Below are 27,937 nucleotides of genomic sequence, written 5' to 3'. Positions count from 1 at the left end.
CTTGCTTGATCATTGTTCGTCTCTCCTCCCGCTTTGTTCTGCTCTGCTCGCTGCTGTTTGTTTGCTCGTTCTTTGAGGCTTGTGGACTTGGCTTTCTCGGGAGTATCTGCCTTGCCGCTCTTCCTGTTTTGTAAGTTTTTCAAGGCTTTGTATCCGACTGCGTGTGGGTCCTCCTCTCTTTTTTGACACAGATACTTCTAAACATGACCATATTTCTGCAGACACGGGGATTATTGCCAACCAGAACACTAAATAAGCAACCGCACCATAAATATAGAGTGTATAAATCACCAAGTTGGCAAGATTGGTGAGGTTTGCCTATTGTTTTTGTGCCGCAACATGATGCGTTTTATATTTATTTGTTCTTCCCAGTGTTGGTAAAAGCAGTTTGTGGTGTGACGGTGTGTGAATAATGTGGTTTGTGAGTGTCACATTGAGTCCAGGCTCGAGAACCCTGGGTGTGTGATGCTATTCATTTACAAATGGTGGAAGAATTCATAATCTCAGAGGTGTACGATTCCAATGCTTTTGTGGCTTCTGTGGCGAACTTAAATGACAAGAGAACTCGGTTAGACACGGGGAGAACATGCAAATCTATCCATTTATTTGAAAATCTCTGCCTAAGTAGATGCAGGTCCTTCCTGTAAAGCCTGTCAGGAATCAGTCCTCACCACAGCTCAGAGCTCTGGACCTAAACGGCGTGAATTATTATCCGTTTGCTTTAAAATGCCACAGAGAAAGTCGCAGCCATGTTGTGTTCTTCTTGGAAGTGAAGGGTTTTTGCGTGTGTGACACCACTGGGCTGAAAATGAGGCGAGGCGTCGGTGACCGGTGACCTGACAGGGTCGGCGCTTTCATTAACCCATCCCTGCTGCTGCAGCTCAGTGAAAGGGCGCCATATTCTGCAGCTGAAGCCGGATGTTGACTTCAGAGCTGCTGGAACGTGCCTCCTGAGACGTGGCACAGTTGGCTAATAAACTGTGAATGCATGTGTGAGTGCTGACCGGTACCCACCTAAAAAAAACACTCCTCTGCTGGTGAGACGCCGACTTTTGCCTTTCGTTTCCTCACTTTTTCTCCTCTGGTGAATTTAATATGTTGGGTGAAACATTCACATCTCCCAGCCCTCATAAAAGACTATTTCTGCTTCCATTTCACCTTTATGAGAGCAGTGATGATCAGTTTGTGTCACAGATGAGTTACTTTACTGTTTTTCTTAGTTATGGGGATCAAAACCATCTCATGTTACTATCTCACTCATGACGATTTAATGCAAACATTTTCCTAACTGTTGGATATGGAGCAAACTAGTTTTTAGATGACAAACACAATTATTTAGTCTCAGTTGTTTCCAGTATTTGTAGCATTAGAAATACTTCTGATGCACAGATGATTCAGTGCAGTTCTGGTTGCTGTTATTGAAAGAGCTCATTTTTGCACTATTATTATTATTAGACCTTGAAAAATTGCTTTTCACTCACAAGCAATGTGTCTGTTACCTTGAATTTGTGCAGAACACTCAAAAACAGCTCTGATCATAACTTTTTTTGCCTTTTTATTATCAAAATGAGTTGAATTACCCTCCCCAAGTCCATTATTTACCCACTTCATCGTGGTTACGACCCATGGTCTGCTGCTGTAGTTTTTTGTTGTTTTCACCCATCTGGTTCATTCCTTATTCATCGGAGGCTCCAGTCCCCTCCACCTCCTTTACAGATGCACCAATCCTGGAGCCACCCAGGATTATTTAAAGCTGATTGTTCCTGGTGTTCGGGGGGGCAGCTGGAAGAGACTCTGTGGTGGTAGTTGGCCCTCGGTGTTCTGCTCTTTTAGGATAACTGTTTGTAGGCACTTGGAGATGTTGAATGTGTCTTATCTGATTAAGAGAGACCTTTGTTGAGTTTACACCCTTCTTAATTTTGGTTTCTAAGTCTGATTTTGGTTTGTTGTACGTTTTAATTTTATCTATTAAATCCTGATTACTTTTCTGAATCTTTGCTTTTTATTTTCCTTTGTTATCTCCCCTCTTCCCCGAGAGAGCTGGGGTGTAACAAACGTAGATAAATTTGTCTTTTTCATTAAATTAATTAGAGTTACGTTGCAGCCTCCTTATTATAGAGCTGAAGGATCAATTTCATGTTTGTACTTCCACATTTATGAGGAACTTTATCATTTTTTAGACCCGTAACAATAGATTTATTATTAAATAAAGATTCCTGTCTCAGTTTGTCACACATGACTTGAACTGTATAACTTGAACATGACGTTTGGATTTGGATATAAATAGTTTTCTCCCTTTGCTCATTTTAAAATGACATTTTATCCATGAAACAGTTAAATAAAGAAACGACAAATTGTTGACAGTCTGAAAGCGTTCTCCAAACATAAATCGGTTCTAAAACTGAATCTTAGAAGTGAGAATTGGGCAGAAATTGTCTGTTGTGCTTAAAGAAGAACAGAAGCACACAAACATCTGTGTGCAGCTGTTTATTTTGGTTGAATTGTCCTTCTTTTCTTATGCCATGCAGAGATTTCCCTGCAGTTTCCAGTCTGTTTCCTAGTGAACAGAAACACGCTGAGACACCTTGTTACGCTGGACCGGTTTGTCGTGTTTTGGGTCGACTCCGGGGAGCTCTGGTTTGTCTCTGCTGTGAGCACAGCAGGCTCAGGAAGGGCTTTACCTGAGATGGAAGCAAAGAAGAGGTAGGAGTTGTAGCCAAATCCTCCTTTTGTTGCTCAAAACCAAAAAGCTTGCGGGTATTTTCTGGAATGACTGACTGGTTTCATAACTGGGATGCTGAGCAAAACTCTGCACAGCCAGACAGTAATTCAACACATTCCTGGCTTCAACACCCACACGGCGCTGATCTCACTGGAGCGCTCGGGAGAAAGAGGGGAAAAACAGAAATATGGTTTTTAATGTACGTTTCCTGAGGAAAACGGGGCCCAGTTTACGGAGATGCACCGCGACTCATTTCAGCTAATTACCTCGCAGAACATTTCAGTGATTGAGAGGCAGTGGAAGTAATAACGCCCCGAGGCTGGAGAGAAAGAGGGGCGTTAAAAATGACCTCATAGTTCATTTATTACCCCGTCTATCTGTGCTGCTGCTGTGCAGCATTAAAACAAGTCGTCAGAGGTCACTTCTGCTTTCAGGAGGAACAGAGTAACATGAGTGGAAGGGTTTAGTTTTTCTTCTAGGTTTCTCAGCTTTATCGAAATAAACATTTAATCTGTTGTTGTTTGGGTTTTACATTTTATTATCGGCTGTTTTCAACGTCGTCTGCGCTGCACCCGGCATAAAAAACACCGGCCTCCCGACACTGAGCAACGAGATTCATGCAGGTGCTCAAAAAAAGGGCCGCCACCGTCACACCTGTGGGCCACAGTCGCACCTGTGAGCCACAGTCGCACCTGTGAGCCACCGTCGCACCTGTGAGCCACCGTCGCACCTGTGGGCCACCGTCACACCTGTGGGCCACCGTCACACCTGTGGGCCACCGTCACACCTGTGAGCCACCGTCGCACCTGTGGGCCACCGTCACACCTATGGGCCACCGTCACACCTGTGGGCCACCGTCGCACCTGTGAGCCACCGTCGCACCTGTGGGCCTCCGTCGCACCTGTGGGCCTCCGTCGCACCTGTGGGCCACCGTCGCACCTGTGAGCCACCGTCGCACCTGTGAGCCACCGTCGCACCTGTGGGCCACCGTCGCACCTGTGGGCCACCGTCGCACCTGTGAGCCACCGTCGCACCTGTGGGCCACCGTCGCACCTGTGAGCCACCGTCGCACCTGTGGGCCACCGTCACACCTATGAGCCACCGTCACACCTGTGGGCCACCGTCACACCTGTGGGCCACCGTCACACCTGTGGGCCACCGTCACACCTGTGGGCCACCGTCACACCTGTGAGCCACCGTCACACCTATGAGCCACCGTCACACCTGTGAGCCACCGTCACACCTGTGGGCCACCGTCGCACCTGTGGGCCACCGTCGCACCTGTGGGCCACCGTCGCACCTGTGGGCCACCGTCGCACCTGTGAGCCACCGTCGCACCTGTGGGCCACCGTCGCACCTGTGGGCCACCGTCTCACCTGTGAGCCACCGTCACACCTGTGGGCCACCAACACCTCTGAGCCACCGTCGCACCTGTGGGCCACCGTCGCACCTGTGGGCCTCCGTCGCACCTGTGGGCCACCGTCGCACCTGTGGGCCACCGTCACACCTGTGGGCCACCATCACACCTGTGAGCCACCGTCACACCTGTGAGCCACCGTCACACCTATAGGCCACCGTCACACCTGTGAGCCACCGTCACACCTGTGGGCCACCGTCACACCTGTGAGCCACCGTCACACCTGTGGGCCACCGTCACACCTGTGAGCCACCGTCACACCTGTGGGCCACCGTCACACCTGTGAGCCACCGTCACACCTGTGAGCCACAGTCACCGTCACACCTGTGAGCCACCGTCACACCTGTGGGCCACCGTCACACCTGTGAGCCACCGTCACACCTGTGGGCCACCGTCACACCTGTGAGCCACAGTCACACCTGTGAGCCACAGTCACACCTGTGAGCCACCGTCACACCTGTAGGCCACCATCACACCTGTGAGCCACCGTCACACCTGTGAGCCACCGTCGCACCTGTGAGCCACCGTCACACCTGTGAGCCACCGTCACACCTGTGAGCCACCGTCACACCTGTGGGCCACCGTCACACCTGTGAGCCACAGTCACACCTGTGAGCCACAGTCACACCTGTGAGCCACCGTCACACCTGTAGGCCACCATCACACCTGTGGGCCACCGTCACACCTGTGAGCCACCGTCGCACCTGTGAGCCACAGTCACACCTGTGAGCCACCGTCACACCTGTGAGCCACAGTCACACCTGTGAGCCACAGTCACACCTGTAGGCCACCATCACACCTGTGGGCCACCGTCACACCTGTGAGCCACCGTCGCACCTGTGAGCCACAGTCACACCTGTGAGCCACCGTCACACCTGTGAGCCACCGTCACACCTGTGAGCCACAGTCACACCTGTGAGCCACAGTCACACCTGTAGGCCACCGTCACACCTGTGAGCCACCGTCGCACCTGTGAGCCACAGTCACACCTGTGAGCCACCGTCACACCTGTGAGCCACCGTCACACCTGTGAGCCACCGTCACACCTGTGGGCCACCGTCACACCTGTGAGCCACAGTCACACCTGTGAGCCACCGTCACACCTGTGAGCCACAGTCACACCTGTGAGCCACAGTCACACCTGTGAGCCACCGTCACACCTGTGAGCCACCTTCATGCCGCATTTTAGATGCTTGACAAAAGCAAAGTAAAAAGTTAAATAATGTCCTGGACCAAAAATGAAGTTGTTTCTCTGGAAAAACTCTTTCAGCCAAGACAAAGTTGTACTGAAACTGAATTACTTTAATCCATCTTGGATCTAATTTGAAATTGAATAGAAAGAACTTTATTGAAATTGAATCCTCCAGGAATCTGTAGCAGAACGCAGTTCTAGTTGTTGTTTTGTCTGAGTTTTGAGGACAAAGAAGGAAAGAAAACTTTAATATCTTATAGCAGCTTTTGTTTGAAAATAATTGGTGAATTTGATGCACTTTTGTGTGCTTTTACTTTTGATATAATGGAGCAAAAGGCATCAAACAAACCCAAAGACGGGGGAAATTGCCTAAAAGCCTGTCGGAGCGTGTTGTGAATGTCTGGACTGAAACCAATCCGTAATTACTTTTTCAAACTAAACTTTAATACGTCCAAGTTTATACTGTGTTGTGTATTGTGAGCCCTGAATGATTTACATTAAACAACTTTGTCACTAATGAAGAGTCTAACTGGGGGTGGATGTCCCCATCTTTCAGTCATTGACCTTTACTGAATAAACTGCTTCTGCAGGTTGTTTTTAGAGGAAAACACGAGCTGAATTAAGATGAACTTCAACTGTCAGGTCCCTATGTAGGTGGACTGTGACCCAGTGGGTTTTAAATGCAGTCGAGCTCAAATTGAGGTGTTTATTTAGCATTTATTCAAGGTGTTTATGCTCAATAGCGCAGTTCCTGCACAGTGCATCACGTTCTGCCTCTTTGTATGGATCAGACACCTGAATAAAGTGACGGCCTGCTTTCTTCCTCACATTCAGACGTGAGGTGTCCCTCGTCTGTATTTCTGTGTCATCAGCCCTCCACCACCGTGCTTGACAGCTGGTATGAGGTGTTTGTGCTGATATGCTGTGTTTGGTTTCCTCCAAACGTGCTGCTGTGCATTAGGACCAAACATCTCCACTTTGCTCTGGTCTGTCCAAAGGACATTGTTCCAGAAGTCTTGAGCTTTGTTCAGATGCAGCTTTGCAAACCTAAGCTGTGCTGCCATGTTCTTTTTAGAGAGAAGAGGCTTTCTCCTGCAGCCCTTCCAAACAAGCCATCCTTGTTCAGTCTTTTTCTAACTGTGCTGTCATGACCTTTAACCTTTAGCATGCTAACTGAGGCCTGTAGAGTCTGAGATGTAGCTCTGGGCTTTTTCACCTTGGGGTGACCTTTAACCTTTAACATGCTAACTGAGGCCTGTAGAGTCTGAGATGTAGCTCTGGGCTTTTTCACCTTGGGGTGACCTTTAACCTTTAACATGCTAACTGAGGCCTGTAGAGTCTGAGATGTAGCTCTGGGCTTTTTCACCTTGGGGTGAACTTGCTGGGACGTCCACTCCTGGGAAGATGGACAGCTGTCCTGACCCAGTGGGTTTTAAATGCAGTTGAGCTCAAATTGAGGTGTTTATTTAGCATTTATTCAAGGCGTTTAAGCTCAATAGCGCAGTTCCTGCACAGTGCATCATGTTCTGCCTCTTTGTATGGATCAGACACCTGAATAAAGTGACGGCCTGCTTCCTTCCTCACATTCAGACGTGAGGTGTCCCTCGTCTGTATTTCTGTGTCATCAGCACTTTTATTTACAACAACGTCATCAATACTGCCTCCTCTCAGCGTGGTTGCCAGCCTTTACAACCGCCGTCAGCTGGTTAAGTAGATTGAATAAAAGGCAAATGGCTCGCTCAAGCACCTCATCTCGCAACTACCATAAACCCCAATGTCTGTCAAATGAGCTTCTTGGAAACAGGCCCTCGACTTCGCAGTGGTCACTTTAACGCTTTGGCTCTGTGTGAGAGGCGAGCGTTGGAGGTGATTTAGCATCGTTTGGGCTCCCCTCTCTGCTTTATTAGGAGGAGGAGACGACCCTCCATCACTGCCCGCTCGCTCTGTCCCACTAATCTCTCTCTGTCAGCCGGGGTTAACTAGTGGCACCCTCTAACCCACCTTGTCTTCTTCTAACGAAATGAAAGGAGAGAAAGCCAACTTCTCCTTCCGCTACATGACCTTTTCAGCAATGTACAGAGTTAAAACGTTCAGAAATCACCTTTAGGCTAACCGAAGAGGGCTGAGAGTGCTGCAGTGTTGTTTTTAGAGGGTTGATGTGACCAAAAATGTGAAAGGGAGATGTTTTGAGGCTGCCGACTCCTTTGTCTTTTTATGTGAGCCCTGACATGCCTGTCGAAGGTGTGCCAAACTCTTTATTTTGTGAACAGCTTTGTCTGGGACACCAGTGGATGCGAGTTTGGACAAAGACGGGCTGCTTAAAATGTGTCATCGTACAGTCGTAATAATCTTAGAATGAGCCGAATACAACTTCAGGAGAACAACACATGACACAATACACTGTTATGATTTATTGAGCAAATACGAAGTCAAAGTGAAGACACAGTGTGAAAAACTAAGTGAACCCCATGATCCAGCAGCTTGTAGGAGAACCTTTAGCAGCAACAACTTGAAGTTGTTGTTTTTGTCCCACTCTTCTCTCCAGCGCTGCTTCAGCTCATTGAGGTTTGCAGCATTGGTTTCTGCACAGCTCTCTTAAGGTCCCACCACAGCATTTCAGTCAGGCTGAGGTCTGGACTCTGACTGGACCATTGCAACACCTTGATTCTTCTCTTTTTCCCCACATTCTGCTGTAGATCTGCTGCTGTGTTTGGGATCTTTGTCCTGTTGATGAGCCAGTTTCAGCCCAGCTTTAGCTGTGGGACAGATGGCCTCACATTTGACTCTAGAATACTTTGGTATCCAGAGGAGTTCATGGTGGACTCAATGACTGCAAGGTGCCCAGGTCCTGTGGCTGCAGAACCAGCCCAGATCATCAGCCCTCCACCACCGTGCTTGACAGCTGCTATGAGGTGTTTGTGCTGATATGCTGTGTTTGGTTTCCTCCAAACATGCTGCTGTGCATTATGACCAAACATCTCCACTTTGCTCTGGTCTGTCCAAAGGACATTGTTCCAGAAGTCTTGTGCTTTGTTCAGATGCAGCTTTGCAAACCTAAGCTGTGCTGCCATGTTCTTTTTAGAGAGAAGAGGCTTTCTCCTGCAGCCCTTCCAAACAAGCCATCCTTGTTCAGTCTTTTTCTAACTGTGCTGCCATGACCTTTAACCTTTAACATGCTAACTGAGGCCTGGAGAGTCTGAGATGTAGCTCTGGGCTTTTTCACCTTGGGGTGACCTTTAACCTTTAACATGCTAACTGAGGCCTGTAGAGTCTGAGATGTAGCTCTTGGCTTTTTCACCTTGGGGTGAACTTGCTGGGACGTCCACTCCTGGGAAGATTGACAGCTGTCCTGAATGTTTTCCACTTGTGAATAATCTTTCTCTCTGTAGAATGATGGACTCCAGATAGTCTGGAAATGGCCTTATAACCCTTCCCAGACTGATGGGCAGCAACAGCTGCTTCTCTGAGATCATTGCTGGTGTCTTTCCTCCTTGGCATCGTGTTAAACTGACAGAACTCCTGCTTTTATAGAGCTGCTCACACTGACTGATGATCAGTTAATCAGAGCATCGATCAGCAGCTCCTAGCTGCTACTTATACTCTTAATTTCTAATGTCACATGTTGTTGTAAATTAGGTGATTATATTTCACTGATAGTTTGGAAGTATTGTTGATAGTTGAGGGGGAAATTCAAGTGAACCTTCTTCGTTATGACAGCATTAATCAACTTTTTAAAAACAGGAAGTTAAGTTTTACTCATAATGTCCAACAGAAATTATGTAAAAAGTGAAGATGCGCAACCACAGCTTTAGCTTTAATTCACCATCACTCATTCATCTGTTCTTTAATGACCAGTTTCTTTAAGTTCAAAGAGAGAACTGTTTTGGCTCTGGCAGTTTTAAAAGTTTTGATTTTAAGAGGTCGTGATGATGGTAAAACTTTCAGAGAATGTGAGAAATTACTCGATTAACTTTGTACTAAATGTTTCTTCTCGTTCTTGGTCAATAATCATTTCTCCTTCCCTTGGTGTCCCCTCATTTTCTACTCGATAATGACATTTATACACTGCCTGGTCAATAAAAAACAAACATTTATTATGTTCAGTAACTTTCAGCTTTGATTTCATCTTGAAACCAGTCAGCTCACCTCTTAAATATGAACAACTCGGGCGACTCCAGATCAGTTTCTTTGGTAAATCCAGGGGATGATAGTTGGAATAGTTGTTTAGTTCCTTCTTTGGCCAGTGAGTGAACGGTTAGAGTCAGTTCAGAGAAGTAACTGTGGTGGGTTGTGTTTGTATTGCTTTTTGTTGGGCAAAGTACCATCAACATGATCTCATGAGATGGACTCTGAAGCCTTTTGATGGCGTCGGGACTCTTTTAGTTCCAATGCAACCACTTTTCTCTGGGCTCGTGCTGACAGTCGCACACAGAAGTGGTCGATGGATTTCTGTGTAGCTGATGAATCGCATCAAACAGTTTTTCTGCTTTCCCACGGAGCAGAATGCAGAGTTACGATGGCAGCTAAGTCTCCATCCCTTCAGACGGTGACAGCATTGTTTGGCTGAAACTTCAGACACTGTGTGATCTGCCCATCCTGTGTCGCTGAGCGAGAACACGGAGACGTCTGTCTGCCAAAGACCTCCTGGGATACTGCAGCACACATCAAAACAGCAGGCTGATTACTCAGAAACAAACACAGAAGAACATAGAATCAGATGGTTGTGTTTTTCAGAGGCTCTGCTCTGTGGTGGCTGCTTAAAGGTGGTGCAGAGCAGCACTGCGGCGCCTCTTTACTGCCCAGCAATCAAATGCATAACTTGTTGATGATGGCTTTATTAATTAAGAGTAGCACACAACAGAAAATAATGTTCTGAACACCTCAAAAGCAAGTCGATATCCCCAGGTTAGAGTACACCGGACCCAGGTGTGTCTCATCTGTTCAAGTCACCTTTTCTGCATCTGCACAACGAAACTTAAGTGAAGACACCTTTATAAAACCTTCTTATTCGGGCTGTGGCGATACACTAATCTCACTATACGATACGACTTTATACGATTCGATTCAATACGATTTAATACACATAATTTTCTGGAAGATTTTAAAGGGACAGTGAGATTTGACATGAATCGTTGCTGATTGGACTGATGGTCCGACCTTTGAACCGGAAACAAACAAACAAACATGTCACAAACGTGTCGTCAGCGTACGCAGACTCATGTTTATGTTGTGAATATCACATCATCAACCTGCTTGTTTTACTTGCTAAATACCATAAACACAAATCCAAATTCTCTAATCACAAACCATCTTTTTTAAATGTTGAGAAGCAGCTCAAACAATAAATTACAGCAATCCTACACTCTATAAACAGAAAAGCCATCAAAACCACTGAGATATGCAACATTTTTATGAACTAATTTATCACTGTTTTGTATAACGTGACCCCCCCCCCCGGCATTATTTTGTATTTTGTTAATGTTCTGTGTTTTCACCAATTGTAACGTCTGACTTTTCAATAAAGTTTGCAACAAAAAAAAATCGAAAATATCGCGGTATGGATACACCACTCAGCCCTACTCCTTATGGTCGTTTCTATTAAGTAGTTGAGGAATGAATAAGTTGGCATCAGCTGTTCATAGTGTATGTGAAGGCCTTTTATTGGCTTTATTTATTAGGATTTGCTTTATTCTTACATTTACTTACAGTATTTAATAATCCCCAATAGATTTGACTATGTTACACATAAAGACATGTACAGTATGAACTTCTCACGCTCCAGTTTCGGCTTTTCAGCACCGTCACCGTCACTTTTATTGATAAATGAATGAATTAACCTGCCTGTTTTCGAGCGGGCGCCTCTGTTTATTTTAGATCCACTTGCACTTTTATTCATTATCACTTTGTTTAATAAGAAGCCATTTCATCATGTGAAATGTTTGCACGTTTGTAAAGGATGGCCTTCGGGGGTAGCTAATCATTTCCATGATGAATGAGTGCGGTGGGCTCATTTTTCTTTCTTTTTTTTAAACAAAACTCATTAACATCAGCGATCATCACAGAAGTTTGTATTTCCCTTCATTCTCTTCAGTGCTGTTCTCGTTCCTCACTGTCCACCATCTTGTCTGAGCGGCCTCTTCCAGCCCACTGACTGGCTGCCTGCCAGCATCCTGATCTCTGCATCTGTTTGTCAGCAGAATACTGAAGGATTAATGCTTTCACTGTGACCATTAATAAAGCTGCATAGAGGCTGGTCTAATTGGTAAGCACAGCTTAAGGTGCACTGGACCAAAGCAGGTTGACACAGGGCGTCGTGGGCTTGTGTTTTTAAGCTTTAAAGAGGGACTTCTTTGCTCATTCTGTCATTTATCTCGTTTCTCTATTGTATGATCCAAACGGTGCTCTCAGATATTTATGAGAGGGCTAAAGACAGAGCACACAGCATGTTTTAGGGTCTATTTATGGTCTTCCTCTGTCAAATGGGACAGAAACTGATCTTGATTTTCTGCACAACAGCAGAAATGTTGTGGTGTAATGATGAAGCGCTGGTGTCTGAGCCACTGCCACCAGTAGTGATCCACGGGCACTCTGCTGGACACATCCTGACTACTTGGCTCGTTTGCCTCATCCATCTCCCCTCCTCTCATATAGCGAAGGATTCCAGAGCTGCAGTCATTTGTTGTCGGGATGAAAGGGAGAAGAAGCACTTGAGTGAGACGTTTCCGAGTCGGAATACATTTCCACTGATGTGGGATGGAGATTAGCTTCTTCACCTTTGCACACGTCAGGCAGGGTGGTTTCCGCCTATAAAGTGAATGATTTGTTTTACTTCTAAACTGCGTTCAATGCCGTTACTCACTACAGTTGGATTTTGCCTCCAGCTGCTTTAAATCACCTGGAAATGACAGGCTTTACCATTATTTTACCAACTCTCTGCAAACCAGGAAGTACAGCAGGAAGGGCGATATGCTAAACTGTCCTGCCACTGGGTCACATGTTTGTTGAAGCTCCCATCCACGCCGGAGGCACCATTTCTTTAATATTCGTTCTGCAGGGATAAAGGTTTTTTAACTCGACCTCTGATGGGACTAAAATCAGCAAAGAATTGATTGAACAGTAACTAATGAAAATATGATGGTGGTATAGAGTCAGCCAGCAGCTTGGATAATGTATTTACCAAAGATAAATCACTTGGACATGTTGATACACGGTTCTACTTCTGATTTAATGCCATTTATAAATGTAGCTGTCAACAGACTGTGCTTAAATCCAGGCGTTAACTCTTCTGGGGTTCACAGAGGCTCGTTACAAACCATGAAACTCTTCCTCAGCACTGCATGTTGTATTCTAAGGTGGAACTCGTCTCAGACACTAAGGTGTTGTTATTTACAAAGTTCTCTGCTTTTTCCCGTCTTACGTACAGAGCTATCGTCTCTCCTCTGAGGGCTTGTTACCTTTAACTTTACCTCCAGTCTGAGAAGGTGTTATTATTATAAATCTGCTGCCTCCTACACTTGGATTAATCTTCAGAGCTTCCTGGATCCTAACGAGCCGGTCTCACAAAATACATTTAAACATCTGGCTGCCACTCTTATTCATGACCACAGCTGAAGAACTTGATAAGTCTGATGCCTTCTTTTTGATTACTTTGCCGTTTAGTTTCATGTAATTATTTATGCTCTGAGCTTTGGACTTTGTTGAATAAGAGCTTTGGTCGGTTGCTGTTTACAATGATCGTCTTACTGCTGCTGTTTCAGGGAAAAGAGCAAAGGCAGGTGCAGTAAACTGTTACTGTTAGTGGAATAAAAGCTTCCCAAAGCCTCCATCTGTCTGTCTTATGGTTAGGAAGCTAGTCCTTTAAAACAGGAATAACGATTACTACAAACAAAATGTCCAAGTTCCATCTGTAGAGGAACAAAAAGAGAAGAAACTGTTATGTAATTGGTCTAATTTGTTGTATGACATTGTAATCCAAAGGCTAAATGTTAATATTAAGCCGTTCCTTACAGTCAGTAGTTATGGTTGAAGCTGTGTTTAGGAAAGAGAGACCAAGTGGAAAATGTTGAACATCTCTGAATTCTTAACACTTAGTTTGTTTAGACACAAAAGAAAACTATTAGTGACTTCTGACCCGTGTTAGCTGCTAGTGGAGGGGCTGTAGAATGAAAGCCTCTGTTCCTTCTGCATTTCATGTGGTTTTCTTTGTGAATCGACAAGCTGTGGCTCCATCTCAGCTCTCAGGAGGGATCAGACTTCAGCAGTTTGTCCTCTTTACTGGAACTGAGATTTACGACGTTAAAGATCACTCGGAGCACACTGGCCATCCTTGTGTGTTGGCATCAAGGTTTATTGTCCTTTTTATAATGTACAATATACAAAAATATAGGGTACAAAAAATTCACAGTGTCTAAAAGGCAGTGATTATAGTCTACATGACAGGTCTAACAGTACACCTGGTAAGTTGCATAGAAGGGCACAGAGCCTCACATCACGGGGGACAGAGCTCAGTATTAACCAGGCCAGTAAAAGCTTTGTTTCGGTCAAAATGCCGTCTTTTAAATTCCACTTAACTGTGTGTGATATTTGTAACTTTTGGTGCTACAAGTGTTTGAAAGCGTGATGTTGGAGGTGGTCGGTCATACTGTGGAGCTCTGTCCCCGAACAAACCACCAGGTTTGTTACGCACTCAGCTGCTGCACTTTTATTTTTTTCAAACAACTATAAGGCTTTTTTTTTTTCTTCTTTTTCTTCTTTTTAAAACAAACAGTGTTAGCTATACAATATACAGATATATGTACAGAATCCTCTTCAGGAACATTAAATGGGCTGAAGGCTGTCGCTCCTATATACAGATAGAGCTCTCATCTCGTGCATGTACATCAGCTGAATGGACAAGCTTTGTTGGATTAGCATTCATCAATCAGGCGATAATAATAAAATATAGCAGTGAAAATGCCCTTTATAAACCAAGCTGCAACTATAAATAACGTCCATTCCACAACTGCAGGAACCAGCGGTGCGATGCTTTAACTTATTATGATTAATGTGGAAAAATGCACACGTAAAACACCCCCCCGGAAAAAAATAAATCACCTTTACAGACCTCAGTCATATGTTTGAAAGCATTTACATTGTAGAAAATACAGTAACCCCTCTGTGTTAGCATGAATGCACATTCACACGCACGCTATGATCCTCATACTGACACATTAAGCAATAAGTGGGGCCAAAGGGTAGTTTTGTTAGTTTGTTTTTTTTTAAAAAAAGGAAAAAAAAAGGAAACGTTAGCATTAAAATGTCATGTTCTGACGATGCCGAATAACCAAAACCTCAGAGAAACAAGAATTAATCAGTTATCTTATTCAACAAAATATTTCCTTCTATGCTACAGCTCATCAGAGCACAAAACAAACATTTAAAAAAAAAGAACAAGTGCCCGTCTACTAGCTTATTCTACAGTCATAGAAAACCCTCCAGTTGTTCAGCACACTGGCCATATTTGATATGACCACCGAGCTATTTTGCACTCAGTAGATTTGCATTCATTCAGCAGAGAATCGATTGGAGAATCAATCAATTCTCTCCCAGAAGTCTTTATTGTTCTTGGAAAAAAATACAACAGAAGAAATAGAAATGAAAATCGCCCCCTTTTTGCATACAGGCACCCACGGTGTTCCCCACACAGGCAGCTGTCCTCCGATCAGCATTTAGACAACATTTCCCTCCAGCTAAGGGTAAATGTTGCTTGTGACTTTTCCACAACGCCCAACAAAACCTTCAGAGTTCTTATCTTTCCTGTCAAATACCAACAGTGGAAAAAGTTCACCCCCCCCCCCCCAAACAACCAAGCTGATATTGATCTCTAATTTATTTCACCATCGACATTTCTCTTTTGTTCCCTGTAACGAGGGACTGAAGTTCATTACTGAGGATGCGGTTCGTAATGCAGAGGCGTACAATGATAACTCTTCTTTTGTTAAAAGTCGTATTCACATTAATGTCCAAAAATCGCAGGGTGCGGTCGTAACAATTTTCCCAAAGCCCGACCTTGTCGGTTTTGAGGTTTTTCCACTTGTTCCCCACACAAAGCAGCGAGCTGACACCACTACATCCAAGCAGGCCCTTCCGAAAACAAACCCATCTGGTTGCATAAGTTCTTGCCTTTACCAGGATGCCGGCATTGTTCTCCAAACCCTTCTGATGAAAAGCTCCAAAAACACCGTTGAAAACACAAACCCCACCATGCAGAAGAGACTACGGGAGCACGAAGGAGGGTGATGGCGAGGAGCCGAGCCGAGCACTGAGTAGTGTTTCAGTTCTGTCACCGTGGGGGCAGGGGCAGCCGGCTGTGGGCCGCGTCTCAGCTGTTGTTGGGGTGGTTGTAGGTTCTGCACGGTGAGGGGGAGGAGTTGGGCTGGTAGTCAAATTTGCCGAGCGCTGTGGGATAGTAGGTGGTGGTGTAGACGTTTGTCTGCTGGAGCGGTGTTGGGTAGAAGTTGGACCTTTCATCTGGCAGCAGGTTGTTCTTGTTCAGTGTCTGAAACGACACAGCAGTGAAGTTAAAACGCAGCAAGTTTCTATGCTAATTGTCTTCTGGCAATTGGTGAATATCTCTTGTTCCTTATCCAGATAAAACGCCCAATCCTGAGGTAAATGAGCGTTATAGATATTTTACCCTGGTCTCGGCTCTAGTGCAGCACTTTACTCATCACATAGTCACTGTTGTCGAGGGGAAATTTGAGGATTCAATGAAACAAACGTGTTAAAATGAGAAAGATTTCAGTATTAAAGCGTTATTTACGGGACTCTGGTCTGCAGGTGGAAGTCTTGAGGTTTGTGTGTTCCTAACCAGAGCACATTAATTTAATTTGAATCGTGTCAAATATACTCAGTGCTCTAATATATAGGAGGACAGAAATCCGCTGGAGCCCTCTGAAATAAAAACCAGTCCAAAATCCACATTTTATTTTAATGCCATTGCCAAGTCTCCGGTAAAAGCCGAACATAGGGTGAAACACTTTCCAGGGGAAGCATTAGACTAATGTAATCCATCTGAACAGCTCTGGGGACCGAGGCAGGAGGATAATCAGGTTAGAGTCGGTAAAATACACAAGCGGGGCAACATAAATTGGCCTAGAGGAGAAAGAACCTATTGAACAAAAGTGCTGTTGTGGTATATCGTGACATCGCCTGCATATCCAGCAGAGTCTGGCCACCCCCTGCGGTCATTAAATCTAATGAGTTCGGGCTCTCAACGCCATAATGGTTGTCAGCGCCACGTCCACACAACAGTAACGGAGACGACAAGAACCAGGGGTCCGGGATGATTAAAAGAAAGAAATGCTTACCCTGTTACTGCCGTTAGATCCCAAATGAGATCCTATCGACTGGGATTAACCTCCAGATGCATTCAGGAAATGTGGGGATAGCATCAGTAAACTATTAAACTACAATAATAACTTTGAATTGGAGTTTAAACGTGTTCGCAGGTGAAAATCCAACCACTAACACCTTCGAAACCCAGAAGCCAGAAGCGTTTGGTTAAATTTAGTGGATTAAAACTAACATATGAGCCCAGAAGTGAATTATCTGCATATATACGATACGTTTAACAGAACCACACCAGCTGAGACGAGGCCACTAAACTGCAGCTCAGAAACTTGAGGATCGTTCCTTGACTCGCTGTAAATGTGAACGCGCAGCAGACTGATGGCAGTGGGCGGTGGAGAGCTTACTAATGCTTTTCAGAGTTAATGAGCCTCATTCATAAGAACTGGGTTTGTGTGCAGGTAGACGGGCTGAAAGCCTCCAGTACGAGAGCAACTGGGAGCTAAACACAATAGTAATTCATCTTCTGTGGCGAGTGCCATTTAGATAAATGAATGAATAAAAGCTGTGAATTAAACGTGAAGGATGTTGTTGCTTTTTAACATCCTAAGTGTGTGTGCACTTGGGTAACAAATGGTAAGCTGATCTTTTATGGTAATTAGCTGTGTTGCATGGTGTCAAACGAGCTCTTCTGAAGATCACACACCTTAAACTCCATGGGTGTGTACTTCTCGTTCTTTGGTGTGGTGTTGCCCTTGTAGTTGAGGTGGTTTGGGGTGGTGGGATGAATGATGGCAGACTCCTGCGACGGCTTGTGGAAGCGTTGACAATAAACGTAGATCAGGAAGGACAGCAGCCCCGCCCCGAGGAAGCAGGAAACACCCGTGGCAATTAGGTGGATGGAGGTGAAAGCTGAAAAAGTTAAGTGGACAGAGTTTTAGTGATGGTTTCATATAAATCCCTTCATCCTGTCGGGGGAGGAAAAAACCCCCAACAAATCCAGACCAGAGGCTTTATGAACTCCAGATATTTACCACCGGTGTCATTACATGACTTTAGTGAATTAGTCAGATATTCAATAGAGTTTCAGAGTTTCCCTGAAAATAAGAGTTCCCCTTACTGACACTGATGGAGGTTATGCATGCTGTGATCATTTCTCCTTGTCAAACTTGCCATTAAGAGTTCCCTTAAGTGATTTTGTCCCCCATTTAACAAGATGAATTAACGGCCATAACTTCCCACGCCAGAGCTATTTTATACCGTTCACTTCACAGACACATGCCGGGCTGCTCTCAGTGACTCATCTGGAGGTTTAGTGTGTGTTTACTGAAGATAAAAGATGGCCATCTCTTGGTTGTGGACCGTTTCGGAGCCTGGAGTTTATCATTTGGAGCCAGATGTGTTTCAAATGTGATGCATCTGACTGAGAGACAGTTAATTAATCAGGCTAACTTTGATCTTTAACACAATTTAAATTCGGTGAGTTATTTAAAAATGTATCCCTGTGTAGTCAAAAAGGCCAAAACTAATTTAAATAACTCATCTCTTGTGTCAGACTGGGGTATTTGTACAAATATATATCATATTTACACCATATATCTCCCTTTATGCAACAGATTATAAGTCTTTAACCCTTTTTCTCACATCTCAGAATGTAAAAGTGCCTCAGGTGACGTGAAACATTTAAAACTTCAAATAATTCCACTTTTTGGATGCTTTTTCTCCATCGGACAGCAGAGAAAGACCCTCTTTGTATTTAAATTACGGCAGTAAAATAAGGAGAATAAAAGCGTGCGTCTTATGAAAGAAAAGGTGAGCGGTACCACTTTAAAGCCTCTAACCTGAGGACATATTTTGGATGTCCTGTAAGGACATTTGGTGGAGAAAAGGCTGGAAACCACTGGTCAAAAGCGACTGAACTGGGGATTTTGGAATAATTTTTCAGCCCTGGATGTGAGTAGCCTTTTTGTCCAACTGAGTAGTTTCTGCTGTTACTTTACACCCCACTGACCCTTACCTTTTAAACTGAGTGTGGGTGGAATTGGATGGTCCAACACAGACTTGCTGAAGACTAAAGTTTTAAGAATGAAGTGAAAGTTGCAGGCTTGTCGGTTTTCTAACTGACTGAGTCCCGTTAGCAGTCAGAGGAACTCAAGTTGATGACTGTTTTTAGCTAAATTAACTTTGGTCCTTCTGGGTTGGTCTAATCCACAGTAAATAACTCGCCTCGGACTGAACTTCGCTTGTTTAAGCTCTGATATCAGAGACCTGTCAAGTCCAAACATGCATATCTTTCCTCTAAGAAGAAAACATCGGCCTGATTTTTAAACTTGGATCCTTTTGTAGACGAGTATTGAAGTTATTTCTGAGATGATCAAGTTATGAGGCCATGAAAAAAGTAATCGGTTTAGACGCGTCTGCGATTTCTTGGTACATTCTTCCTCCTCGACTTGTTATCAGAAGCGTGTGCAGAGGGTGAAATAACAAACATTAAAATGGCACATATAACGCATGAAAACATCTGTGGAAACATACGGGGGCAAAACAAACCCAAACGTGCACCCAGACGGAGCCGAGGCAGCAGTTAATCCACTTACCTCCACATTGTTGGTCCTTATCAAAACCAGATGCGGGGAGAATGACTGCAGAGAGGAGAGGAACACAAGTCAGACACACATGCATGCACACGCTCATGCACACTCAAACGCTCCCAGGAGCGATGGCATTCAGAAAACAACCACCGACTGTGACATCAGGCGAGTTGACGCATGCAGGAACGAGAAACGGCGAGTGACAAATTGAAATGTCTTCTCGGGATTTGGCAAACGATCCATCGGGATTTATTAAGAATACACCACATAGAAAGGGAGTTTGGAGTGAAAATCCATCTCGCTGAGCACGTCTGGTTGCTGCTGGAAAGCCTTTAATTTACAGGTACAACACGTCCCGTCTTCCTCTGAAGAGGGAGCAGGGAGGGTCGCTGTGTGTCAACACTTTTAATTGCAGTCGCACATTTCCTGATTAATTTTTTTTCTTTTAGCTAATTTTTCAGCTTCCTCACAGCCACCTCCTCCTCCCTGTCAGTGACCTCAACCGGCGCATCGCCTCATTGAAATTTGCACTAAAATTAAATGTGATTTTGCTGTTGTGACATCCTATTAATATTAATGGCCTTCTTCTCGTCTCATTCGGGATTCTGAGCCAGGAGAGGCCGGCGCTGGCAGGCCACGGGAGATCATTTCAGGAGAAACTTTCCCAGATCGACATCAGCATAACAAGGTGCGCAGTGAGTGAACTGCTGACTTACTGCATTCACGTGGACTTAATTATGGGTAATTAACAGAAGCAGATGAGTTTAGTGCACTTAGTTTGTGTGTATTAGTGAGAGAGGATGATGACAGTGAATATATTCAATGCAAAGCTGATGCTGCTGGTGATGTTTTGGTAAAACAGGGTGAAAAAAGACGATGAGCGTGGGTTAATCCGACAATGGATGACAAAATGGGAAGCATTTCATACCAGATGTGTCATTCTTTTGTTTGTGCTGGTACAATAAAGCAATGTTTCCTGTATTCACACGTTTCTGTTGTCGGTTTGGATGATTCAGAGTGGCTCAAACCTCCGAGCTGCTGCGCTAATCTGCAGCCAAACATCTCACATACTTCACCAGAATTGGATGTATTCTACTCAAACTACGTCTTATTAAACTCAGCCAGGTAGGTTTCACTAACTAAACCACAACCACCTGGACTCCATCTTCTGGTTGAAGTAATTAGTTGCTGAAGTTTCTGTTTGATTCTTATTTTAATTATGAAAAAAGTGAATATTCAGAGATTTCTCTGTCTCAGTTTGGGCTGATCATCTTTTAACCATCTACTCTCACTTTCACTCACTGTGGTTGTCATTAAGAAAGAAAAGGCTGCTTACCCACCTGAAGAACAAGTAATGCAACCTTACGTTTGTAAAGCCGCAGCGCAGTCTAAGTAAGTCTAACTAAGTCTAAGTCTCTCTGGGTCACTTTAACTAAAAAAGGGGGAATTAACGGTGGAGTCATTTCTATAAATTCGCTCACCGCGGAAGAATCAAAGGCAGATATCCCTGCCAGTAAGAACAAACCATGAGGCACACAGAGGTAGACGGGCTGTGAACTGTGGTAAGAATACAAGTTTCTACATTAAGTGAATCTCGGAAGCATGATGGAAGCCAGCGTTTTGCAACATTCACGGGCACAAAAGAGGCTGCCCTTAAAAATCCAGTAAAGGAACGTCATTCTGCCTTTGAACAGCCAACCTCAGCCCCTGAAAGGAGTTGCATAGATAGCTGAGAGGCAGCTGACTCACCGGGTATTTCATTGCAGTCTCTGCGCTGTGTGCTGTTCCCCACACAGGGGCTGCTGCCCTGAGCACCACACACCCGACTCCTCATTTGCAAGCCTGAGTCATCACAGGCTGACCACAGCGACCAGGCCATCCAGCCACCTAAACACAGAAAAAAGATCAATCAATATAAACCCAGACGGCCTGGAAACCGCCGCAACCACCCAGGCTGTGGCCACCTGCCCCAATAACCTCACCGACGGGCCGAGCAACCCAAACACACCGAGAAGCGCTTGTGATGTAAACAGGATTGAAAGAGTAAACCCAAAGAGTTTGTTTAGTGCATAGCAGAGATATTTGTCTCCCGAGCCAAGTTTTAGTGCCGTTTCCCCACAGCCGGCTAAAAGCAGTAAACAAAAGCCTGCGACCCAGAAGGAAAGAGAAAACTCTGAGCTCCCTTCTTTGAACCATGCACTCTTTCACTCCACATTCAGTGGAGTGAGCACCAGTTACCTCAGTGAAAGGTTGATTTAAAAAGCTGGTTTGTTACTCGGCGTGCTCTCAAGTGTGCAGCTTTGGAAGAAAGAGCCGTGGTGGAAGTAGAAGACCGGCCCGGTTTACCTTTATCAGGCTGGTATTCACCTACTGGCTGCTTAGTCTCCACAATCTGTTCCTGTCTTTCTGCACAACCATCTAAACACACAAAAAACACATTAAATGCTCTTAACTGTGCATGACCACAAACCGCTACAATTGCTTAATTTATTCCCTTTCATCTTGGTCACCGAATGACCGGCACGATCGGACTGTTGACTCAGACCAAAAACTTCCAAGCCTGGGGCTGCTTGTTAGTATGCCAGGCTGACAATTCTTCCTGCTGTCCTCCATTACCGGTGGAGACTTTAATCAAATGACCTGCGACGGGGGCATCAAATATCTCTGTGACAGCCAGCTTGCCTCTAATTACACATGCAAAGTGGGCCGTGGCACCAGGAAGACCCCGGCAGATGACTGATGGCGCGCCTGCCAATAAGTGAGCAGACAAAGAGACATGTTGGGGCTGGTGCCGAGTTAACAGGATGTGTTGATCCATGTCAAAAAGGAAAGTGTCAGCTTGATATAAAGGAGGCTGATGAGCATCTGGTGGAGGAGGGGCTCCAAGTCATTAAGCATTCTTTGTAATTACCGGGGAGGCCGACTGTACGAGTTAGCCTCTGTGTGACTGACAGCTGGACTGATTCAAGACGAAAAGCATCTGAGGAAAATGATGGTTAAGGAGAAACAACAAATGAATTCAGGCAGACTACAAGAAATACAAGACATGCAGCACCACAAACACCCAGGATGTTAGATAAATGAACATCCTGGGTCATTTGTTTCCTGCTCCGATGAAGAAAAGAACACATCACACCTCTCATTTGATATTAAAACTGAGGATCTGAGTCAGGCTGACATCTTTTGGATTAGCAGGCAGATTTCATGTATATTTCATCGCCTTTGTGGGAGCAGACTGGAAAGATGTGGGGGAGGCATGGAGGGCATTCCTTTACTTGCATCAGCACAAACAAGACAAAGTAAAGACTAAAAGAACCCCAAAGACAACTGTTTGCTTTGCAGAAGCATAACTTAATATTTAAAAAGTTAGAACAAATACAGCTGAGTCGGTGTCTGTATCACTTTGGTTTGATTTGAGCATTAAAGTGGCTGCTGCTGATAATTCTGCTGCTCAAAACAGTGTCAACTTAAAGTTCTGCAGAGCTTTGAAAGGCGTCAGTTTTCATTAAATGATTGCTGCTAACGAAACAGTCGACACACAGTCTGAATGCACCGTTTAGTAGCTCATCTGCAGGAATTAAAGAAGCACATCTGAATTTTACACTATTGGAACAACGCCATCCAAGTTTTTTCAAACAGATATTTGCTGGGTTTTACAGTTTGATGATTGATTTGGAGTCTGGTGGAGCACCAACTTGTAATTTTTCTGTGCTTGGAGCAACATGAACACGAGAGGAGCTCAGTGGAGGCAGGAAAAGGAGAAAGAAAAGGCTCTGAGGGTGGATGAGGGTTCATGAGTGAACCAAACGAAGGCAGCTGGCAGCAGAACTGTCTTTCTTATGATTTGGGGTTAAGTGACTGCTTTGTTTGTTGTTTTCTTTGGCAGGATTCAGACTTTAAGTCAGATCTTTCTTTGTAATTTGATAATATTAGACGTAAAATGTACAAAGATGAGATTTCCACATGTACGAAAACCCAAGTGGATCTCTTTCCAGAGAGGTTGCTATGGCAGTAATACCAGGAAACGACACGGTAGGGGGGGGGGGGGGGGGGGGTTGTTTTCTCAGCATGAATGTTTATCTTTTTATTTATCTAAGACCTGGTTTATTCATTAGGAAGAGATGAAAGAAGCGTTTAGCAGAGGCGACAGCACAGAAATGGCGTGGTGTGTGAGATGAAAGTAGCTCAAGCTGTGGTGGATCAGTTAGATCAGTGGATTTATGCGTGACCTTACCGTCACAGGTGTGTGTGTTACACAGGGCCTCCTCGGTGTGTAGACCGATGCAGATGTCCCCTCCGTTGGCAGGTGGAGGGCTGCTACAGGAGCGTGTCCGCTGGTAGTGACCGCCGCCGCATCCCACTGAGCACTGAGACCAGGGCGACCAGCACGACCACGAACCTTTCACTGCAACACAAGCATTATGCATCACAGGCTATGGCGTAACCACGCACCTTTCACTGCAACACACACATTATGCATCACAGGCTATGGCGTAACCACGCACCTTTCACTGCAACACACACATTATGCATCACAGGCTATGGCGTAACCACGCACCTTTCACTGCAACACAAGCATTATGCATCACAGGCTATGGCGTAACCACGCACCTTTCACTGCAACACAAGCATTATGCATCACAGGCTATGGCGTAACCACGCACCTTTCACTGCAACACACACATTATGCATCACGGGCTATGGCGTAACCACGAACCTTTCACTGCAACACAAGCATTATGCATCACAGGCTATGGCGTAACCACGAACCTTTCACTGCAACACAAGCATTATGCATCACGGGCTATGGTGTAACCGCGAACCTTTCACTGCAACACAAGCATTATGCATCACAGGCTATGGCGTAACCACGAACCTTTCACTGCAACACAAGCATTATGCATCACAGGCTATGGCGTAACCACGAACCTTTCACTGCAACACAAGTATTATGCATCACAGGCTATGGCGTAACCACGCACCTTTCACTGCAACACACGCATTATGCATCACAGGCTATGGCGTAACCACGCACCTTTCACTGCAACACAAGCATTATGCATCACGGGCTATGGTGTAACCGCGAACCTTTCACTGCAACACAAGTATTATGCATCACAGGCTATGGCGTAACCGCGAACCTTTCACTGCAACACAAGTATTATGCATCACAGGCTATGGCGTAACCACGAACCTTTCACTGCAACACAAGCATTATGCATCACGGGCTATGGCGTAACCACGAACCTTTCACTGCAACACACACATTATGCATCACGGGCTATGGCGTAACCACGCACCTTTCACTGCAACACACACATTATGCATCACGGGCTATGGCGTAACCACGAACCTTTCACTGCAACACAAGTATTATGCATCACAGGCTATGGCGTAACCACGAACCTTTCACTGCAACACAAGCATTATGCATCACAGGCTATGGCGTAACCACGAACCTTTCACTGCAACACAAGCATTATGCATCACAGGCTATGGCGTAACCACGAACCTTTCACTGCAACACAAGCATTATGCATCACAGGCTATGGCGTAACCACGAACCTTTCACTGCAACACACACATTATGCATCACGGGCTATGGCGTAACCACGCACCTTTCACTGCAACACACACATTATGCATCACAGGCTATGGCGTAACCACGCACCTTTCACTGCAACACAAGCATTATGCATCACAGGCTATGGCGTAACCACGCACCTTTCACTGCAACACAAGCATTATGCATCACAGGCTATGGCGTAACCACGAACCTTTCACTGCAACACAAGCATTATGCATCACAGGCTATGGCGTAACCACGAACCTTTCACTGCAACACACGCATTATGCATCACGGGCTATGGCGTAACCACGCACCTTTCACTGCAACACACGCATTATGCATCACAGTCTATGGCGTAACCATGCACCTTTCACTGCAACACAAGCATTATGCATCACAGGCTATGGCGTAACCACGCACCTTTCACTGCAACACAAGCATTATGCATCACGGGCTATGGCGTAACCACGCACCTTTCACTGCAACACAAGCATTATGCATCACAGGCTATGGCGTAACCACGAACCTTTCACTGCAACACAAGCATTATGCATCGCAGGCTATGGCGTAACCACGAACCTTTCACTGCAACACAAGCATTATGCATCACGGGCTATGGCGTAACCACGAACCTTTCACTGCAACACAAGCATTATGCATCACAGGCGATGGCGTAACCACAAACCTTTCACTGCAACACAAGCATTATGCATCACAGGCTATGGCGTAACCACGAACCTTTCACTGCAACACAAGCATTATGCATCACAGGCGATGGCGTAACCACGAACCTTTCACTGCAACACAAGCATTATGCATCACGGGCTATGGCGTAACCACGAACCTTTCACTGCAACACAAGCATTATGCATCACAGGCTATGGCGTAACCACGAACCTTTCACTGCAACACACACATTATGCATCACAGGCTATGGCGTAACCACGCACCTTTCACTGCAACACAAGCATTATGCATCACGGGCTATGGCGTAACCACGCACCTTTCACTGCAACACAAGCATTATGCATCACAGGCTATGGCGTAACCACGCACCTTTCACTGCAACAAGCATTATGCATCGCAGGCTATGGCGTAACCACGAACCTTTCACTGCAACACACGCATTATGCATCGCAGGCTATGGCGTAACCACGCACCTTTCACTGCAACAAGCATTATGCATCGCAGGCTATGGCGTAACCACGAACCTTTCACTGCAACACACGCATTATGCATCACAGGCTATGGCGTAACCACGAACCTTTCACTGCAACACACGCATTATGCATCGCAGGCTATGGCGTAACCACGCACCTTTCACTGCAACAAGCATTATGCATCGCAGGCTATGGCGTAACCACGAACCTTTCACTGCAACACACGCATTATGCATCACAGGCTATGGCGTAACCACGCACCTTTCACTGCAACAAGCATTATGCATCGCAGGCTATGGCGTAACCACGCACCTTTCACTGCAACACAAGCATTATGCATCACGGGCTATGGCGTAACCACGCACCTTTCACTGCAACACAAGCATTATGCATCACAGGCTATGGCGTAACCACGCACCTTTCACTGCAACAAGCATTATGCATCGCAGGCTATGGCGTAACCACGAACCTTTCACTGCAACACACGCATTATGCATCGCAGGCTATGGCGTAACCACGCACCTTTCACTGCAACAAGCATTATGCATCGCAGGCTATGGCGTAACCACGAACCTTTCACTGCAACACACGCATTATGCATCACAGGCTATGGCGTAACCACGAACCTTTCACTGCAACACACGCATTATGCATCACGGGCTATGGCGTAACCACGAACCTTTCACTGCAACACAAGCATTATGCATCACGGGCTATGGCGTAACCACGCACCTTTCACTGCAACACAAGCATTATGCATCACAGGCTATGGCGTAACCACGCACCTTTCACTGCAACAAGCATTATGCATCGCAGGCTATGGCGTAACCACGAACCTTTCACTGCAACACACGCATTATGCATCACAGGCTATGGCGTAACCACGAACCTTTCACTGCAACACACGCATTATGCATCACGGGCTATGGCGTAACCACGCACCTTTCACTGCAACAAGCATTATGCATCGCAGGCTATGGCGTAACCACGAACCTTTCACTGCAACACAAGCATTATGCATCACAGGCTATGGCGTAACCACGCACCTTTCAATGCAACACAAGCATTATGCATCACAGGCTATGGCGTAACCACGAACCTTTCACTGCAACACAAGCATTATGCATCACGGGCTATGGCGTAACCACGCACCTTTCACTGCAACACAAGCATTATGCATCACAGGCTATGGCGTAACCACGAACCTTTCACTGCAACACAAGCATTATGCATCACGGGCTATGGCGTAACCACGAACCTTTCACTGCAACACAAGCATTATGCATCACAGGCTATGGCGTAACCACGAACCTTTCACTGCAACACACACATTATGCATCACAGGCTATGGCGTAACCACGAACCTTTCACTGCAACACACGCATTATGCATCACAGGCTATGGCGTAACCACGCACCTTTCACTGCAACACAAGCATTATGCATCACGGGCTATGGCGTAACCACGAACCTTTCACTGCAACACAAGCATTATGCATCACAGGCTATGGCGTAACCACGAACCTTTCACTGCAACACAAGCATTATGCATCACGGGCTATGGCGTAACCACGCACCTTTCACTGCAACACACACATTATGCATCACAGGCTATGGCGTAACCACGAACCTTTCACTGCAACACAAGCATTATGCATCACGGGCTATGGCGTAACCACGAACCTTTCACTGCAACACACGCATTATGCATCACGGGCTATGGCGTAACCACGAACCTTTCACTGCAACACACGCATTATGCATCACGGGCTATGGCGTAACCACGCATTCTTTGGGGGGTCGTGTCCCCCCCAATATACAGAAGAAAATATGTAAAATGCATGTTCTCCTTTTATGAACCCTGTCAAGGGATCAGTCTCTTGTTATGTCTTATTTATTTTCAGTGTATTTCCGTGTGTTACCGTGGTAACGGCTGCGCCGCGGTCGCTAACACTCCAG

At 45.5% G+C, this 27,937-nt stretch overlaps 1 protein-coding gene across 6 annotated transcripts in view; it reads right to left on the bottom strand.

Moving 5' to 3' along the window:
* Nucleotides 1-13,657: 13,657 nt before the first annotated feature.
* Nucleotides 13,658-27,937, bottom strand: part of sema5ba (sema domain, seven thrombospondin repeats (type 1 and type 1-like), transmembrane domain (TM) and short cytoplasmic domain, (semaphorin) 5Ba) — a 172,020-nt gene continuing 157,740 nt past the window's right edge. For 2 of the 6 annotated variants that reach the window (XM_072397550.1, XM_072397551.1), the window contains exons 19-24: nucleotides 23,485-23,655; nucleotides 21,597-21,668; nucleotides 21,000-21,137; nucleotides 19,257-19,301; nucleotides 17,366-17,571; nucleotides 13,658-15,868 (exon numbers count right to left, since the gene is read on the bottom strand). In XM_072397550.1, the coding sequence (XP_072253651.1) occupies nucleotides 15,692-15,868; nucleotides 17,366-17,571; nucleotides 19,257-19,301; nucleotides 21,000-21,137; nucleotides 21,597-21,668; nucleotides 23,485-23,655 (809 nt within the window). In that variant the 3' untranslated portion in view covers nucleotides 13,658-15,691. The remainder of the gene's footprint in view (nucleotides 15,869-17,365; nucleotides 17,572-19,256; nucleotides 19,302-20,999; nucleotides 21,138-21,596; nucleotides 21,669-23,484; nucleotides 23,656-27,937) is intronic. The other 4 variants (XM_072397552.1, XM_072397553.1, XM_072397554.1 and 1 more) reach the window with 4 other exon arrangements.

The sequence above is a fragment of the Leuresthes tenuis genome, unplaced genomic scaffold (assembly GCF_036924035.1).
Source record: "Leuresthes tenuis unplaced genomic scaffold, fLeuTen1.0.hap1 SCAF_12, whole genome shotgun sequence".
Taxonomy (NCBI): Eukaryota; Metazoa; Chordata; class Actinopteri; order Atheriniformes; family Atherinopsidae; genus Leuresthes; species Leuresthes tenuis.
This window is presented reverse-complemented; position numbering and strand designations above follow the sequence as displayed.